The sequence below is a fragment of the Neoarius graeffei genome, chromosome 1, assembly GCF_027579695.1.
Source record: "Neoarius graeffei isolate fNeoGra1 chromosome 1, fNeoGra1.pri, whole genome shotgun sequence".
Lineage (NCBI taxonomy): Eukaryota > Metazoa > Chordata > Actinopteri > Siluriformes > Ariidae > Neoarius > Neoarius graeffei.
In genome coordinates, this window is record NC_083569.1 from 44,045,624 (window position 1) to 44,063,221 (window position 17,598).

A 17,598-nucleotide genomic window follows, 5' to 3' on the forward strand; every position below is an offset into this window, starting at 1 on the left:
TGAGCTCTAGCTGGCGTCGTCATTGGACAACGTCACTGTGACATCCACCTTCCTGATTCGCTGGCGTTGGTCATGTGACGTGACTGCTGAAAAACGGCGCGGACTTCCGCCTTGTATCACCTTTCATTAAAGAGTATAAAAGTATGAAAATACTGCAAATACTGATGCAAATACTGCCCATTGTGTAGTTATGATTGTCTTTAGGCGGGGGCGTCGTGGCTCGGGTGGCTGGGGCGCCGTACCATAGGTCCGGGGGCCTGGGTTCGGTTCCGGCCCGGGGTCATTTCCTGGTCCCTCCCCGTCTCTCTCTCCTGATCATTTCCTGTCCTGTCTCTGCACTGTCCTATCCAGTGGAGGTGAAAAAGCCCAAAAAAAATCTTAAAAAAAAAAAAAAAAGATTGTCTTTAGGCTTGCCATCCTTCCACTTGCAAGTGGTAAGTGATATGCACTGGGATCACACACACAGCGGCTCAGTCCCGAATCACAGCTCGTGCGCTTCACTCGCGCGCTCTGTGAGCTGTGCAGGGCCGGAGTGCGCACCCTCCAGAGGGCACTCGCTGTTCAGGGCGGAGTGATTTGGAGCGCAGGATGCCTGCGGAGCCGAGCGTATCCGTGTATTGGCGTTGCTGTGTGCACGCGAATCGTGTATTGGTGTTGCTGTGTGCACACTAATCGTTTTAAAAACGTTAATCTGATGATCCGCTGATACAGTCTAATGTAAACCCCACCTTAGCTTTAGTCATTGTTAAAATTATGTAAATGTACTATGAGTAGGGGCCGAGGGAATAATGGACAACACGGCGTTTAAAATTTGACGCATCGCTGATGTGGTAGGGGCCAACGACATGGAGCTTCTTTTTTTTTTTTTCAGTCAGATGATTTTTTTTTTTTGCTTTAATCCATGTAACACTTAATTCAATTAAAAACAATGGAAGCAATATTAACTTAACATGTTTGAAAAGGAGTAGGAAGAAGCATTAGCTTATTTAATCCTACCCCCTTTCCAATTAATTAATACTATTTACTATTTACTTTCTGTGTGTGTATGTATACACTACCATTCAAAAGTTTGGGGTCACCCAGACAATTTTGTGTTTTCCATGAAAAGTCACACTTTTATTTCCCACCATAAGTTGTAAAATGAATAGAAAATAGAGTCGAGACATTTTTCTGGCCATTTTGAGCATTTAATCGACCCCACAAATGTGATGCTCCAGAAACTCAATCTGCTCAAAGGAAGGTCAGTTTTATAGCTTCTCTAAAGAGCTCAACTGTTTTCAGCTGTGCTAACATGATTGTACAAGGGTTTTCTAATCATCCATTAGCCTTCTGAGGCAATGAGCAAACACATTGTACCATTAGAACACTGGAGTGAGAGTTGCTGGAAATGGGCCTCTGTACACCTATGGAGATATTGCACCAAAAACCACACATTTGCAGCTAGAATAGTCATTTAGCACATTAGCAATGTATAGAGTGGATTTCTGATTAGTTTAAAGTGATCTTCATTGAAAAGAACAGTGCTTTTCTTTCAAAAATAAGGACATTTCAGAGTGACCCCAAACTTTTGAACGGTAGTGTAAGTTTATTATTTATTTATCTTTATTATTATTTTTATTTACTATTTTTAAATCACATACTCCTGAACATAAGTAATTAAACACATTTGCCTGTACCAACAAAATAGAAAATTAACAAAGTAAATAAAAATATGTGCAAAAAACCCTAGTGCTCGTCCCACCCTTCTTCCTCCCTGTACCGAGTGAATACCATGTGTTCGTACCGCTGTTTGAATATACTCATGCTTGGACATTGCTTCAGCCCCCCCCGACAGTCTGTTCCACAGTGTCACTCCACATACTGAGATGCGATGTGTTTGTTTTTAAGGTTGTGCGAGCAAAAAGATGTTTAAAGTTCATTTCCCCCCTCAAATTATATCCCCCCTCTTTCTGAGAAAAAAGTTTTTGAATGTTGACTGGAAGTAGGTTGTTTATTGCTCTATACATGATTTGTGCTGTTTGAAAATGAACCAGATCTGTGAGTTTTATGAACTTATGAAGCCTCTCCATGAGCTTTACTATGTGTGAAGTCAGTGCCACTAGTTAGGGATGCCACTGATGAAATATCACATAATAAGAACTTCTAAATGCATTCAATATATACTGTACATGTACACGTGACTGTAATTGGATTATATTTATGGTTTTATATTCTTGCAAACTAGGCTCTGTTGCTTATTTTGTCTGTCTTTTGTTTTTTAATATGACTGCAAACAAGAAGTACCCACATCTTGTCACTATAAGGACAGTTGTATACACTTCTGGCCACTTCCTGAAACAGGCCTGCTTCAGTAGTGTGATCTTTTTTTTCTTTTTTTTTCCCCTTTGTGGTTTAGCTTGACCAGAAATGGCTGTTTGGTGCAGCTTTCTTGGCTGATGAGAGAAAGCAGTGGGTGTGGCCTGGTGTGAGTGACAGGTCATGGCCAGTCAGTGCAGCAGTGTGGACTCGAGAGCCACAGCAAGGGTCGTAGGCTCCGTCAGCTCCACGCCCATATGTGCCCGCATCGATTCCTATGAAGGTGTGGAAAAGAAGTGCATCTCTGACCTCCGAAGAACCTTCTGCCTGTTTGTGACCTTTGATCTTCTCTTCATCACTCTGCTCTGGATCATTGAGCTCAATGTAGGTTTGCATGGTGCACATCAAAGCCTAATGCTAAAAGTCACTAACGCAGAGCTTCTTGATAAGTTTATATAGTTAGAGCTGCAACAAATAGGTGCTTCATTGCTAGAAGCATCACTTCATTAACAGGGAAAAGAGAAACACTCGAAGTTTTGCGGGCAGAAATATCTTGTTGATGAGAGAGGTCAGGGGAGAAAGGCTAGACTGGTTTGAGCTGACAGGAAAGTTACAGTAACTTAATATAATCACTGTACGACCACAGTGAGTAGAACAGCATCACAGAATGCACAACATGACAAATCCTGAGGCAGGTGGACTACAAGAGCAGAAGACATCAGGTTTCACGCCGGTCAGCCAAGAACAGGGATCTAAGGTGGGGTTTACATTAGACCGTATCAGCGGATCATCAGATTAACGTTTTTAAAACGATTAGTGTGCATACAGCAACACCAATACACGATTCGCGTGCACACAGCAACGCCAATACACGGATACGCTCGGCTCCGCAGGCATCCTGCGCTCCAAATCACTCCGCCCTGAACAGCGAGTGCCCTCTGGAGGGTGCGCACTCCGGCCCTGCGTAGCTCACAGAGCGCGCGAGTGAAGTGAACAAGCTGTGATTCGGGACTGAGCCGCTGTGTGTGTGATCCCAGCGCATATCACTTACCACTCGAAAGTGGAAGGATGGCAAGCCTAAAGACAATCATAACTACACAATGGGCAGTATTTGCATCAGTATTTGCAGTATTTTCATACATTTATACTCTTTAATGAAAGGTGATACAAGGCGGAAGTCCGCGCCGTTTTTCAGCAGTCGCGTCACATGACCAACGCCAGCGAATCAGGAAGGTGGAGGTCACAGTGACGTTGTCCAATGACGACGCCAGCTAGAGCTCAGCACAGTGTATCCGCGTATTCTCAATGTTTACACAGCACCGGACCAGACACGATCTGGATTGAATACGTGGACGCTGGTGGATTCCCGTTTCCCGGCGTTTCCAGGCGTTTTAATGTAAACAGACAGTGCATCCGCGAAGAAAACGAGACAGATACGGTCTAATGTAAACTTGGCCTAAGGCTACATTTTAAACTGCTCAGTTTCGGTGAACCTGTGCTGAAGCTCTTTGTGGTATAAATCTTAATGTTTTGAATGAGATGACAGAAGCTTGATGTTGAGGGTAAGGCTGTGTGCTTTCTTTTCCAAAGATTTTAATCAAAGTAATAGTCTCATCTCATCTCATCTGTAGCCGCTTTATCCTGTTCTACAGGGTCGCAGGCAAGCTGGAGCCTATCCCAGCTGACTACGGGCGAAAGGCGGGGTACACCCTGGACAAGTCGCCAGGTCATCACAGGGCTGACACATAGACACAGACAACCATTCACACTCACATTCACACCTACGGTCAATTTAGAGTCACCAGTTAACCTAACCTGCATGTCTTTGGACTGTGGGGGAAACCGGAGCACCCGGAGGAAACCCACACGGACACGGGGAGAACATGCAAACTCCGCACAGAAAAGCCCTCGCCGGCCCCGGGGCTCGAACCCAGGACCTTCTTGCTGTGAGGCGACAGCGCTAACCACTACACCACCGTGCCGCCTTCAAAGTAATAGTATACTGGTTAATCAGTAAGTTTCAATAATCCTTGCACATATTGTTTTAGACTGGTACCAAAATTCAAAAAAGTGCTTATTTAAGGAGTTAAAGGCATTTTTGAGACAAAGTCGGCAAACAGTCTTATTTTGTCAATTTGGATGTGCCGAATTCAAATCTGCAATATGCCGAGCTCTATCTGGCCTCTGTTGACCTCTAGAGGTCATTGAACTTTGGGCCTGTAAACGTCTCAGCTGAACCCAGTTTCTCAGCTTTCTAAGGAATGAAATGTACTAAAATGATTAATGAAGTTAGCAAATGGCCTTGTTTGTTAAATGTTTGGGTGCTGAATTCATTTTTCATTTGTAAAACGACATATGACCTCTGATAACCTCAAGGTCATTAAACTTGGCCTATAGGCCTATGCATTTAACGGCATTTTTAAACTGACTTTACTCCCCCAAAAAGAATATGAACAGATAAAAAACAAATAGAAAGGAACAAATACAACATTAAATGCCAGTCCATGTACATGTGACTTACTTTTCACAATGAGAATGGCTAGGCGATCACCTTACATAACATTGCATTACATTTAGCGGTTATTGTTTATACAAAGCTACTGAAAAAAGGACAGATTCAGCAGCATACAAAATGTGGGGGCATACAGGGTATACAGCTTAATCAGGGTTAGTATATATGAGAGTTTTTTTCTTTGTTGTTTGTTTTTTGTAAAGGCTTTACCCCGTTTAAAACAAAAAACAAACAACAATACAGTAAATACAGTAACGATACAGTAAAAGGCCATAAATCTTTTTTTTTTATTGCTTTGCTTTAACCTGTGCAATTTCCTCTTTGTGTACTTTGCTGCAGGTCAGTGGAGGAATAAAGGAACAGCTGAGAAAAGAAGTGTTGGAATATGACTACCACAATTCCTTTTTTGACATTTTTGTAAGTAATGGTTTCTTTCCTTCCGTAGCTAGTTGTTTCTTCTTCTTTTTCTTCCGTTTTTACTTTGTGAAGCTCTTGCTGATGTATTGAACTTTCGTAAGTGTAATTTCCTGTGTTTTCATAATTGGTGGTTTGTGTAGATAGACTGTACCTATATCTAATCCCTGTTAAGATATAGATTCTCTTGCTTGCTCCCGATCTTCTATTATTTTTTTTTAAGGTAAAATATTCCTTTATTGATCCCCCATGAGGGGAAATTCAGGTGTTGCAGCAGCTCAAGTACAGAGTACAATATAGATCAATGTAGACTAAGTAAAAAAAAAAAAAAAAAGGAATAAAATATAATATAAAAAAAGAGAGAAATCAGAACAATTGCTCACAAAAGACAGCAACTAAGAACAAGAATTCGTAGTGGTACTACATCCACTAGTGGTGTAGAGCCATATAAAGTGACTCAATGAAGTGAGGTAGCCATAGGTATTCTGAAACTGTAAACAATAAAAGTGCAACATGCGATAAGGTACAAGACAATAGTGTAGATAAGAGGAAAAAATAGTGCCGTGGCAATAAAGAATAAGGACAGAATATACAGAATCTATACATATGTGCTCTGTGTGCCATGTTCCACATGAGTCCAGTGCAGGAGAAAGTGTGTGTGTGTGTGTGTGTGTGTCTGTCAACATGATGGCAGTCTATGTTCTCCACTGTTGTACAGTCTGATGGCAGTGGGCACAAATGAGCATCTGAAGCGTTCCGTCTTGCTCTTGGGTGGAATGAGCTGCCCGATTGCCACAGTTCCCCATGGAGAGGGTGAGGGGGATTTTCCAGGATAGCTCCTCACCCCATTCTCCTCTCACCCACTGATTCTAGACTGTCCAGCACCGACCCCCACAGAGCTGGCTTTCCTCACCAGCTTACTGAGTTTGTTTGCCTTTCCAGACCTGATGCCACCACCCCAGCACACCACAGCAAAGAAGAGGGTGCTGGCTGTCACAGACTGATAGAATGCCTTCAGGACTTTGTTGCACACGCTGAATGACCTCGACTTCCTCAGGAAAAACACCCTGCTCTGTCCTTTCCTGTAGAGCAGTGGTTCTCAAACTTTTTTCACCAAGTACCACTTCAGAAAATACTTGGCTCTCCAAGTACCACCATAATGATCAACATTAAAATACAGTAGCGTAGTAGGCCTAAGTATTCATTAAAAACAAGGCGGAGGTTTTATTTAACAAGTATATTTAATATTGTTGGCCACTGTAACATTACGCACAGTACTTTGAACAGTAACACTGTGTTTAAATATTGGAAAATAAAACACTGTACTTAAATAATGAATCAAATAAAATTAATTGCACATAAAAGTGAAATAAACATTGTACTAAAATAAATATTAAGAGTTCTTAAAGATTAAATGAAAATGTAATTAAAAGTTAAATAACTGTACTGTTCTCAATGCGCTCAATCAGTGTCTTTTTAACATCGTCAGCCTTGTCGTTTATTCTCCTTGACACGGTGTCATTTGAAAGCGTCACCAAGTTTAAAACTCTGGCAGCTTTCTCTCCACACATGATACGTGTCATCTCTTTGGCTAATGGCAAACACAGCAGTTCCCCGATTGTGTGCGGCTTACCGGCTCTGGTGATCAGGAGGCTGGCACGATATGAAGCTTCCTGTGCTTTGGCTACGGGTGTACCATAGGACAGAATGGTGGACTTGGACTGCTTCAGTTCATCACGTTTTCGTAAAAAAAATCCATTGGTTTGTCCTTTAGTGCTGTGTGTTTGGTTGTAAGATGCCGTTTGAGATGCGACGGTTTCATGGACTCATTGCTCAGAACGTCGCCGTATACGACACACTGCGGCCTGGGCAGCTCCTCTGTCCCGCTCCAAATGAATCCCAGTTTTATGTATTTTTCGTCATACTTCCTCCTCACTGGTTTCTGCCGTTTGCTAGCAGTTCTGGGGCTGGTTTTGCCACTGTCGTTAGCATCTGCGCTCGGCTCACACACGTCCTCTTCAGTTCTCCCTCTCTCCTGATCCACGCTCCCATTCGCGGATTTAAGCCACGACAGTAATTTTGTCGTACTCGTCATAATTAGCAAAGCCACCTCCACCTTTTCCCATCACAGCCTAGTCTACCAATGGCGGATAACTGTCTGTCAGCGGAACCGGCGGGAATGCGTACGTACGCTACGTATGGCTACCCAGAAGCACTTGCAAACTTTTTAAAATTATTAACTTAATTTGTATCTCCTTTCATTTTCTTGTCATCGGTTGATAAGATATTTTCATCCATTTGGATATTATGGATAGTATTTCACGTTTTTTATTTTTTAAAATTTTATTTATATTTAATTAAGTAATTCTTTGGCGTACCACTAGAATGGAGCCCGCGTACCACAGTTTGAGAATCACTGCTGTAGAGTGTGTCAGTGTTGTGTGTCCAGTCCAGTTTATTGTTGATCTGCACCCCAAGGTACTTGTAGGAATCCACCCTCTCTACTTCCTCTCCCTGAATGAAAACAGGGATGGAGGGGGGCTTCTGTTCCTCTGGTAATATACCACTAGCTCATTAGTCTTGCTGATGTTGAGCTTCAGGTGTTTGTTGCTACACCATGTGATGAAACTCTTGATCAGTCCTCTGTACTCCTCATTGTTGTCTCTGGTAATGCATCCAACAATGGAGGAGTCATCAAAAAACTTCTGGAAGTGGCAGGAACCAGAGTTGTCACAGAAGTCTGAGGTGAAGAGGAACAGTGCCAGTACAGTTCCTTTGGGTACACCACTGATGCTAATCACGGACTCCAAGATACAGCCATCCACCCTGACATACTGTGGCTGGCCTGTGAGGTAGTCTGTGATCCAGGAAGTGGTGTCGGGGTGCAGGTGCACCTCCAGCAGTTCCTCTCTCAGTAGGCATGGCTGGATGGTGTTGAAGGCACTGGAGAAGTCAAAGAACATGACTCTCACATTGCTTCCCTGATTCTCCAGGTCGGAGAAGGCCTTGTGTGTCAGGTAGATGATGGCATCCTCCACCCCGATATGTGACTGGTAAGCAAACTGCAGTGGGTCTAGGAAAGCTGTAAGCTGGGTCCTCAAGTGCCACAGAACCAGTCTCTCAAAAGGTCTTCATGATGTGTGATGTCAGAGCCACGGGTCTATAGTCATTAAGACCACTGGGACGACGACTCTTTGGCACCGGAACAATGCAGGTGGGCTTCCAGAGTGTGGGCACCATCAACAACCTCAGAGAGATTGAGGAGGTGCTGTAGAGGAGTGGCCAGCTGCCCAGCACACACTTTTCAGCATGCTGGGGTTGAGGTCATCAGGCTTTGCTCCTCTGAAGCCTGGAGAGCTCCTGCTGTACCTAGATGGTGGTGAAGATGGGGCTGGGTGGTGAGGGGGGTTTGCAGGGAGCTGTGAGTTCCTGACTATGGGTGAATAGTTATAGGTTGTATTTGGTCACGTGACTTTTGCTTGTGAGTTTACTTCCAGTGAATGAAGTGGTGGTCAGGTAAACCAATTTGGCTGCCATTATGCAAAGAGCTAGTGAAACCGTCTCCAACTATTTTCACAGTTTAGAAGCTACATGGTCAAGATACTTTCAGAAAATTGCTCTTTGCAATGGGATAGAATCTTACACGTTATCAAAGAAGGGTTTTTCCTGTGCGCTGGAAAATTATCCATCCATTGAGTTCCCCAACATCTCAAACTACCTGGTGCTGCAGATATCATTCTACAAGGACAAAACCTGGAAGAGCATGGAGGAGTACAACTTTTTATGTCACTGGGTTAAATATCTGGGGATCAAGACACTACAAGATAAATCCTGTATCATTTATGCCCAAGTAAGTAGGCATTTTGGGGCTGTTATCACAAAATATTGGCAAAATGACAAGAAAGGTGATTTGCGAATCCAAACAAAATAAATCTGAGGAATTTACAAACCTTTCACGAAGTGATCAATGCAACCTTGAGCATTCTTCGACTTGGTTCCCTTTGATCACAGGTCTTTCACCCTTTATCACTTCACAGGGAACCCGGAAGAAACTTTTCAGTTTCACGGTTCAATTCAAGCAGCCCAAAATGACGCAAGCATAGGGAATTATAACAACTAGCAAGGCGCCCCCAGCGACAGTAACGCTTTGTGAACAGTGAGCTTAGCTGACCATCACTTCATGTCTTGCATATCGTCTGGGGTCAGAAGTCTGCTGGGGGGAGTAGCAGAGGTGTCGATGGGAAGAGGAGCAGGGGCTCCAGCAGGGGTGTTAATGAGGTCAAGGGTGCTGAGGGGAGACCTAGCCTCACTGTATGTGGACACAGAGGTGGGAGTTGTGTTAAACCTATGCTAGATCTCCCTGCACTCCAAATGAAGGCAGACTGCATCCTGTCATGCATTTCATCCCATTTCACACCTCTTTTGTGCTGTTATGTCCCATCTTGGCCTCAATCTTCTCCCTGTAGCTGTTCTTGGCCTCTCTCAGCATCCTCTTAAGCTCCTTTTGAACAGCCTAGAGTTCCTGTCTGTCCTTGGCTATGAATGCCCTCTTCTGCTCTTCCGTTCCATTATTTCTTTAGTTATCCATGGCTTATTGTTGTGGTGGCAGCATATCTTCCTGGTGGGTACAATGGTGTCCTCACAGAAACTGATGCAGTCCATGATACAACAAGAAAGGTCCTCCTGGAACAGTTCCCAGTTTGTGTACTGAAAACACTCCTGGAGGCTCTCCTCGATGTCCTTAGACCAAACCTTCAGTCCTTGTGCTGGCCATCTGTTGCCTAACCAGTGGCTTGTAGGTGGTCACAAGGTGAATGAGAATGGTCAGAATCTCTGAGGGGGAGGAGCAGATCAACTGTGTGCCCCTTTCACATTCACATAAGAGGTCCAGGATCTTGTTCTCTCTCATTGCACAGTTGACCTACTGCTTGCAATTGATTAGGACAGGAGAGAGAGAGAGAGAGAGAGAGAGAGACGTGATTAAAATCCCCACTGATCATTATAAGGGTGCTGGGATGTTGTTTCTGAAGTCCTGCAGTGACTGAGTGAATGACGTCACTCGCGCTCTTCGCTGCTGCAGATGGGGGGGATGCAAACGATGACAACAGTGGCGTGTGAGAATTCCCGTGGTAGGTAGTATGGTCTCAGACTTACTGCCAGAAGTTCAGTATCAGGGGTGAAGATACAGTCCTTCACTGTTGCATGTCTGGGTCTACACCATTAAGAGTTAACAGAAAGCAAGACTTCCTGTTCTCCTCTTGCCACTCTGTTTCCCTCTGTCCGCCCACACTAGCCAGAAGCCGGCTAGCTCCAGCAGGCTGTCTGGTATATTCCCATGCAGCCATGTTTCCGTGAAGCAAAACAAACTACAGTCCCTGTAGACCCGCTGGTTGTTCACCAAAGCTGATGGTTTATCTGCCTTGTTAGTAAGAGATCTCGTGTTCCCCATAATGATGACTGCAGGAAGAAATGGTTTAACTCTTCTATCCCTCTCAATCCTCTCCAGGACCTTCACTTCGGCTCTTTTTCCCTGACAAGGGTGTCTCCATATCTCCTCAGGTATGTGAGCAGAGGGGACACCTGCTCCACACCTGTATAACAAGAGTTTGTTGTAGGTGTAAGTGATCATTATCCGAAATAAAATATGAAAGAAAAGCACAGGAAAAACGCCACAACTTAAATGTTGCAGCAAAAACATACAGTACATGACGACAGCTAAATAAAAAGCAGACAAAATCCACAAAAAGAGACAGAGTGTAGGGAGAGAGCTGTTGCAACAGGCTGCCAACCTCTCTGGTGCCCAGACCAGGGAAAACACTCAAGTGTTAAAGGCAATCAAACATGCATAACTAGTTATAAAAAACAAATGCCAATAGGTTGGCGAAGGAGTGCTACTTCAGATATGCTGGTAACAAAAACAGGGAGGGAAAGATGGAGACGGAGGTGTTAGACTTGTATTTTGAAGCCCTAAGTTCATTTAAAGGCTTTTTCATGTTTGCAGAGCAGTGCACCTTGGTATTTTTCACAGAGCAAAATACAAGTCTAAACTTTCTCTTTCCCATCAATAATTGTTTACATTTTTTTTAACTCTTGCAATATTGTTGTTTTTTTTTCTTTTAAGGGAACAATTCCAATAATTATATAATATACTGTATATTGCTAAAATGGGGCGGCACGGTGGTGTAGTGGTTAGCACTGTCGCCTCACAGCAAGAAGGTCTGGGTTCGAGCCCCGTGGCCGGCGAGGGTCTTTCTGTGCAGAGTTTGCATGTTCTCCCCGTGTCCGCGTGGGTTTCCTCCGGGTGCTCCGGTTTCCCCCACAGTCCAAAGACGTGCAGATTAGGTTAACTGGTGACTCTAAATTGACCATAGGTGTGAATGTGAGGTGGGGTTTACATTAGACCGTATCAGCGGATCATCAGATTAACGTTTTTAAAACGATTAGTGTGCATACAGCAACGCCAATACACGATTTGGGTGCACACACCAACGCCAATACACGGATACGCTCGGCTCCGCAGACATCCTACGCTCCAAATCACTCCGCCCTGAACAGCGAGTGCCCTCTGGAGGGTGCGCACTCCGGCCCTGCGCAGCTCACAGAGCGCGCGAGTGGAGCGCACGAGCAGTGATTTGGGACTGAGCCACTGTGTGTGTGATCTCAGTGCATGTCGGGCATGCGCGTCACTTACCACTTGCAAGTGGAAGGATGGGAAGCCTAAAGACAATCATAACTACACAATGGGCAGTATTTTCATACTTTTATACTCTTTAATGAAAGGTGATACAAGGCGGAAGTCCGCGCCGTTTTTCAGCAGTCGTGTCACATGACCAACGCCAGCGAATCAGGAAGGTGGATGTCACAGTGACGTTGTCCAATGACGATGCCAGCTAGAGCTCAGCACAGCGTATCCGCGTATTCTCAATGTTTACACAGCACCGGACCAGACACGATCTGGATTGAATACGTGGACCCTGACGGATTCCCGTTTCCCGGCGTTTCCAGGCATTTTAATGTAAACGGATAGTGCATCCGCGAAGAAAACGAGACAGATACGGTCTAATGTAAACTTGGCCTGAGTGTGAATGGTTGTCTGTGTCAGCCCTGTGATGACCTGGCGACTTGTCCAGGGTGTACCTCGCCTTTCGCCCGTAGTCAGCTGGGATAGGCTCCAGCTTGCCTGCGACCATGTAGAACAGGATAAAGCAGCTAGAGATAATGAGATGAGATATATGTAATGTCTTTTAAATCTTATTTGTCTGTATACTTGTGTGTTACAATATTTTGTGTATTGTTTTGTAATTTTTTATTTTTTTTTTACATTAGGCATGTATTATGATATTTTCTGTCTAGGCTCTTCAGTTCACGTTCTTTTGTTTCTCTTTAGATATTGGCTGTGTTCCGATTTGCAACCTTGATCATGGCATATGCAGTATGTAGACTGCGTCACTGGTGGGTCATTGCGGTACGTCCACTTCCACATGGCTGAATGTTCCATTTATTAACACCAGAGGGTATTATTGGTGTGTCTTATGATTTTTTTTTTTTTAACTTTAATTTTTTATTAAACAACACAGTACAGAACATGAAATTCCTTGACAAGACTATATAATAAGCCTAGCAGTGTAAATAACAGACATATTTAACCCTGCAGCACTCAGAGAGCAAAAAAAAAAAAAAATCAAGGCACATAATTTGGGTTTTCTCTCAAGTAAAGAGGTAATCTACTACAGGTGACCATCTCAGAAAGACATCAGACCTCAATTGTAGTTGAGCAGTTGAGACCTCCATTTCATACACCTCCCTCAGCTTCTGTTTCCACTGAGTCACTGTAGGTGGCTGTGGTTTCCTCCAGTTAAATGTCACTATTGTTCTTGCTGTCATCAATAGTATATGCAACAAATACTGTTGGTCTTTAGTGTACATGTTTTCAGGAGTCTGATCGAGTAGGAATTGACTTGGGTTAAATGATAAGTCAATGTCCAAAATTTTATCTATCTCATTCTTTATGCCCTGCCAGAAAAAAATGATCTCTGGGCAATCCCAGAATATATGTGAATGGTCTCCGACCTTTCCACACTCCCTCCAGCAGTTCATTACATCAGGATCATTTATACAGTAAATGTTGAAACCACCAGGGGTGTCTTAAAGAATCTTGTCTTCATCTTCCAATCAAACTCCTTCCACATGCTACTATTAATGCCCTTGTGACATCTCGTACATATTTTTTTCCAGTCATCGTCCTCAATCACAATGTTGAGTTCTAGCTCCCATTTCCTTTTAATGTAAAAAGTATTACCTGGTATGTCCAACATCAAGTTTCGATAAATATGAGAGACATGATTTTTGGTAGATGACTTGTGTTTGATTATATTGATGAAGTATTTTTCCATGTTTGTTGGAGTATTTTTAATTGTATTCCAATCTTTATGGTTCATAATGTAAGGCCAAAAAAAAAAAAAAGTGTGTGTTTCCGGTTACGTAGATTTCAAAACTAGGGTAGGTAGGCAGGCTTTTTTTTTTTTTTAAATTTTGTTCGAAAGAATTAACACAAATAAACATCTTACAAAATAGTATTTTGGCACAGAATCCTTTATACCACACATCATAAAATAAGTGTTTTAAATTTTTAAACGAATAAAAAAAAAAAATCACGAGAGTTCGAGTTATGCTCTACGGAAGCGTATTGCTGCCACACTCAAAAAAAAAAATTGGCTTAGAATCAAGTAATTACATGAAAAGATATTGTTAACAAAGTTATCACATTTTTACAATATATTTATCATGTAATAACATAACATCACGTAATTTCATGACGTTATTTCATGATATTTTCATGTAATAACGTGAAAACACCTTATCAAGAAATAACGTGAAAATAACGTCCTAGGCTAGGCTACTTCCATTAAAAGCAGACGGCCTAGCCTACTGTAGAACTTGGGTCGAGCAAAAACACCGAGCAAAAAAAAAATGGCTGAATCCTGAATGACTCCTATTTGTATAAATAGGGGACTACATAGGCGGCAAAATGTAGTGTTTTTCCCTGCCATGGAAGTGCACTTGTATACTGAAGAGGAAGCAATTTGCATTACAGCCTTGAATGAGGATTCAAAATGGCGCCTCGGCTCAGTTTTCCCTTCCTCCTTCAGTATACAAGTGTGCTTCCATGTTTATGCAGGAGGGCTGATAGAAGTGGCGAAACATTTTACTTTTTATCGTTTCTTTCACAACTTGAATGCGTTGAAACAAAAAATTATGACAAACTAACGCTGCTTACACTAAAATATCGAGGGAAATTTGTAATAATTTTACGGTTGGCAATTTCGACACGGAAATTCTCGATCGGTCGGGTTACCGGAAACACTTTTTTTTTTTTTTTTTTTTTTTTGGCCTTACATGTAAAAGTCGCGACTGGGAAAAAAAACAAAAAAAAGTTTAGGGTCGGGCGGTACGGATTAGGGTCGGTCGGGTAACCGGAAAAAAACACACTTTTTTGCCTAATGCTAAACATATCAGTTTGGGCTAATAAGAATTTATCCTGGAAATATGAAAATGGCTGTAAAATATTATCACAAAATAATTGATCAGTAATCTTTAAGTCTATTCGTGCCCATCTCTTAAAAGTGATATCAGTAATTGAAGGTGGAAATTCTGGGTTTCCAACTATTTGCATGGCCCTCGAAAGGGCATCTGTCCCCCTAATTCTCTTTTGAACTGTCAACCACACATTTAAGGTGTGTTTCACCCATATATTCTTATTTGTCACCTTCTTTTGAGACTGCTTACTAAGGAAAGCCAAAACAGATAAAGGTATGCCTGGTAGTGAATTTTGTTCTATATCAACCCATCCTGTCTCTGTATCCATACTAATCCAGGCTACTATTGCATTTAATTGCGCTGCCCAGTAGTAGTGTTTTATATTAGGGAGGCCAAGGCCACCCCTATCCTTCCCGAGAGTAAGTGTTTTAAGTCTCACTCTTGGTCTCCTATTCTGCCATATAAATTTAGATATAAGCCTGTCTAACATATTAAAAGCTGATGTCGGAATCCTGATTGGAAGAGACTGAAACAAGAATCTGTCTTATGATTTAAGTGGTTTTTTTTCTTTTTTTTTTTTGTCTTGTCAGGTTTGCTGCACAGTTTGAGTCACTAGATTTTCAGTACTAGTATAATGAATCTTAAAAACACCTGATGATTTATTGATTAGGATATAATAGAAAACAACAGAACTAGTACATTGATGACAATAGACTTGTGATGTCAGATCAGTGCTATTCATGAATCTTTTTTTTTTTTTTGTACAGATAACAACAGCGATCACCAGTGGTTTCTTAATTGCAAAAGTTATTATATCAAAGGTACATTTTCTTTTTTCACTAGATAAACTACACTTTCCCAGTAAAGTTAAAGGGGACCTGAAGTCATTTTTAAACTTGCTTTATTTCTTAATTAACGTGTTATTCAATTATGTTTTCGGTTTAATTATCCTTATATCGTGACTCGTATTGGCATATTATATTACACTTATCAGCCTTTTCGGTTTTTAGCCACGTTGAATGTAGTTCGTTTGGTCCACGGCAGGCGTCGCTTATCCACGCGATCTTCACGAGACTTGTGCGAGACTTGAAACGGGAAGTGTCAGCGCTGCCATTTTGAAAACTGTTTAGACAGCGGCCAGATCGCCATATCATTCCAATTTAGATTAATTTCAATATTTGCCAGCTTAATCAGTGATGGAGATTATTCCATACGACTTTGAACCTTTGGTTAAATGAAAAAAATGCTTTCGGATACTACTCCGTCGCACTGGTATTTACGTCATGACTGTCACACAATGAAAACGTGCCAGATCAGGTGGCTGGTGGGTTTTCAAAATAATAAATGCACGTGTGTATTTTTGTGATAAATCCATATTATACTGAGCGCATTTCCCACATTTAATCAATACAAAAGTACCTGCATCTTTCAGTTTTTTTAAATCAAGGCTGAATACTTTCTTCTTTGCCGCTACCTTTTATTAAATCAAATTTGAGACTTTTAATTTGATTTCTTTCAGTGCGACCACAATGCATGATGGGAGAGATTGCTTTGGTTAGTGACCATCGGTTGCACACTGCTTTTTGTGATGCATTGTGGGATACTTTGAGTGCACTATATAGGGCATAAATAATCCTCACTAAGGTTTCGGACAGCACTACAAAATGGCGTCCTCACTATATAGTGCCCTATAGGGAGCGATTTCGGACACGGAAAACTTCCGGCTTGATTACGTCAGCATTCGAAGGAGGGCGCGCGCGTCTTTTGACGACGTTGGCAGATGTTGGTGACTTTGATTTCCTATGTACGTTTTACTTCCGTCCTACGATGTCTCGCACAGGTCTCAGCGAATCTCTTTACGGCCATTGCTTTGACATATGGACTGATGCATTACAGAGGATATTTCAAACACTCAGAACTCGCTATAGCAGTGACCAAAATAGCTGTCAGAAATGCATTCCTACATTTTCTAACATGAGAGAAATAGAATTTTGATGATAATAAATTTGCCTTCAGTTCCCCTTTAATAGCAGCACCATGTCAAGTTCACACTGCTCACAATAAAATGTCTTGCAAAGTAATATCTGAAAAAGCATCATCATACCATCCAGTGCACAGATTATATAGGATGGACGATGGATAGTTCACACAGCCACTGCTCATTTATGACATTTGTATGATCTTAATAGACCGCTGTAGATTTTGTCGGTTAGTGTAATGGCTTTGACTGGTTTATATGAAATGTGAAACATCTTAAACACACTCTTAATGCTCCTTGTCCTTGTCCAGCTGCTCTCTAAGGGGGCATTCGGTTACCTGCTACCTATCACCTCCTTTATCCTGGTGTGGATAGAGACGTGGTTCCTAGATTTCAAAGTTCTCCCACAGGAAGCCATTGACGAAAACAGTGAGGTTACATTGTTAAATTGCAACAGGGTTCTTACAATCGCTGCTGCTGCTGCTGCTGCTGATCTATTTTTAAATGTATTTTGTATTGCTTTTTTTTTTTTTTTGGCCAAAATATTAACCATTGCACATTTTATGTGACAGGGTATCTAGCAATTCAGAGCATCAATTCCGAGAGAGCTCCACTCATACTCCCAGGGCCTCTCTCAGAAGGACAGTTCTACTCTCCGCCAGAGTCTGTCGTAGGTAAGAGATCATTAGCTACCAGAAGGCACAATGTGACAGTGTTAAACCTAGGGCTGTGCGATATATCGAATATAGTCGATATATCGCTGAAAATTCTGTGTGCGATACATAAAATTATTATATCGTAACTATCGAGTATTTTATGGTTATCTTCTGACTTGTGTTTGTTGCGTTTGTTTAAAACATTT

At 42.1% G+C, this 17,598-nt stretch overlaps 1 protein-coding gene across 1 annotated transcript in view; it reads left to right on the plus strand.

Moving 5' to 3' along the window:
- Positions 1 to 17,598, plus strand: part of stard3nl (STARD3 N-terminal like) — a 40,765-nt gene that overhangs the window by 14,133 nt on the left and 9,034 nt on the right. The window contains exons 2-7 of the mRNA XM_060932311.1: positions 2,396 to 2,679; positions 5,147 to 5,224; positions 12,609 to 12,686; positions 15,526 to 15,579; positions 17,048 to 17,165; positions 17,309 to 17,410. Of these exons, the coding sequence (XP_060788294.1) occupies positions 2,479 to 2,679; positions 5,147 to 5,224; positions 12,609 to 12,686; positions 15,526 to 15,579; positions 17,048 to 17,165; positions 17,309 to 17,410 (631 nt within the window). The 5' untranslated portion in view covers positions 2,396 to 2,478. The remainder of the gene's footprint in view (positions 1 to 2,395; positions 2,680 to 5,146; positions 5,225 to 12,608; positions 12,687 to 15,525; positions 15,580 to 17,047; positions 17,166 to 17,308; positions 17,411 to 17,598) is intronic.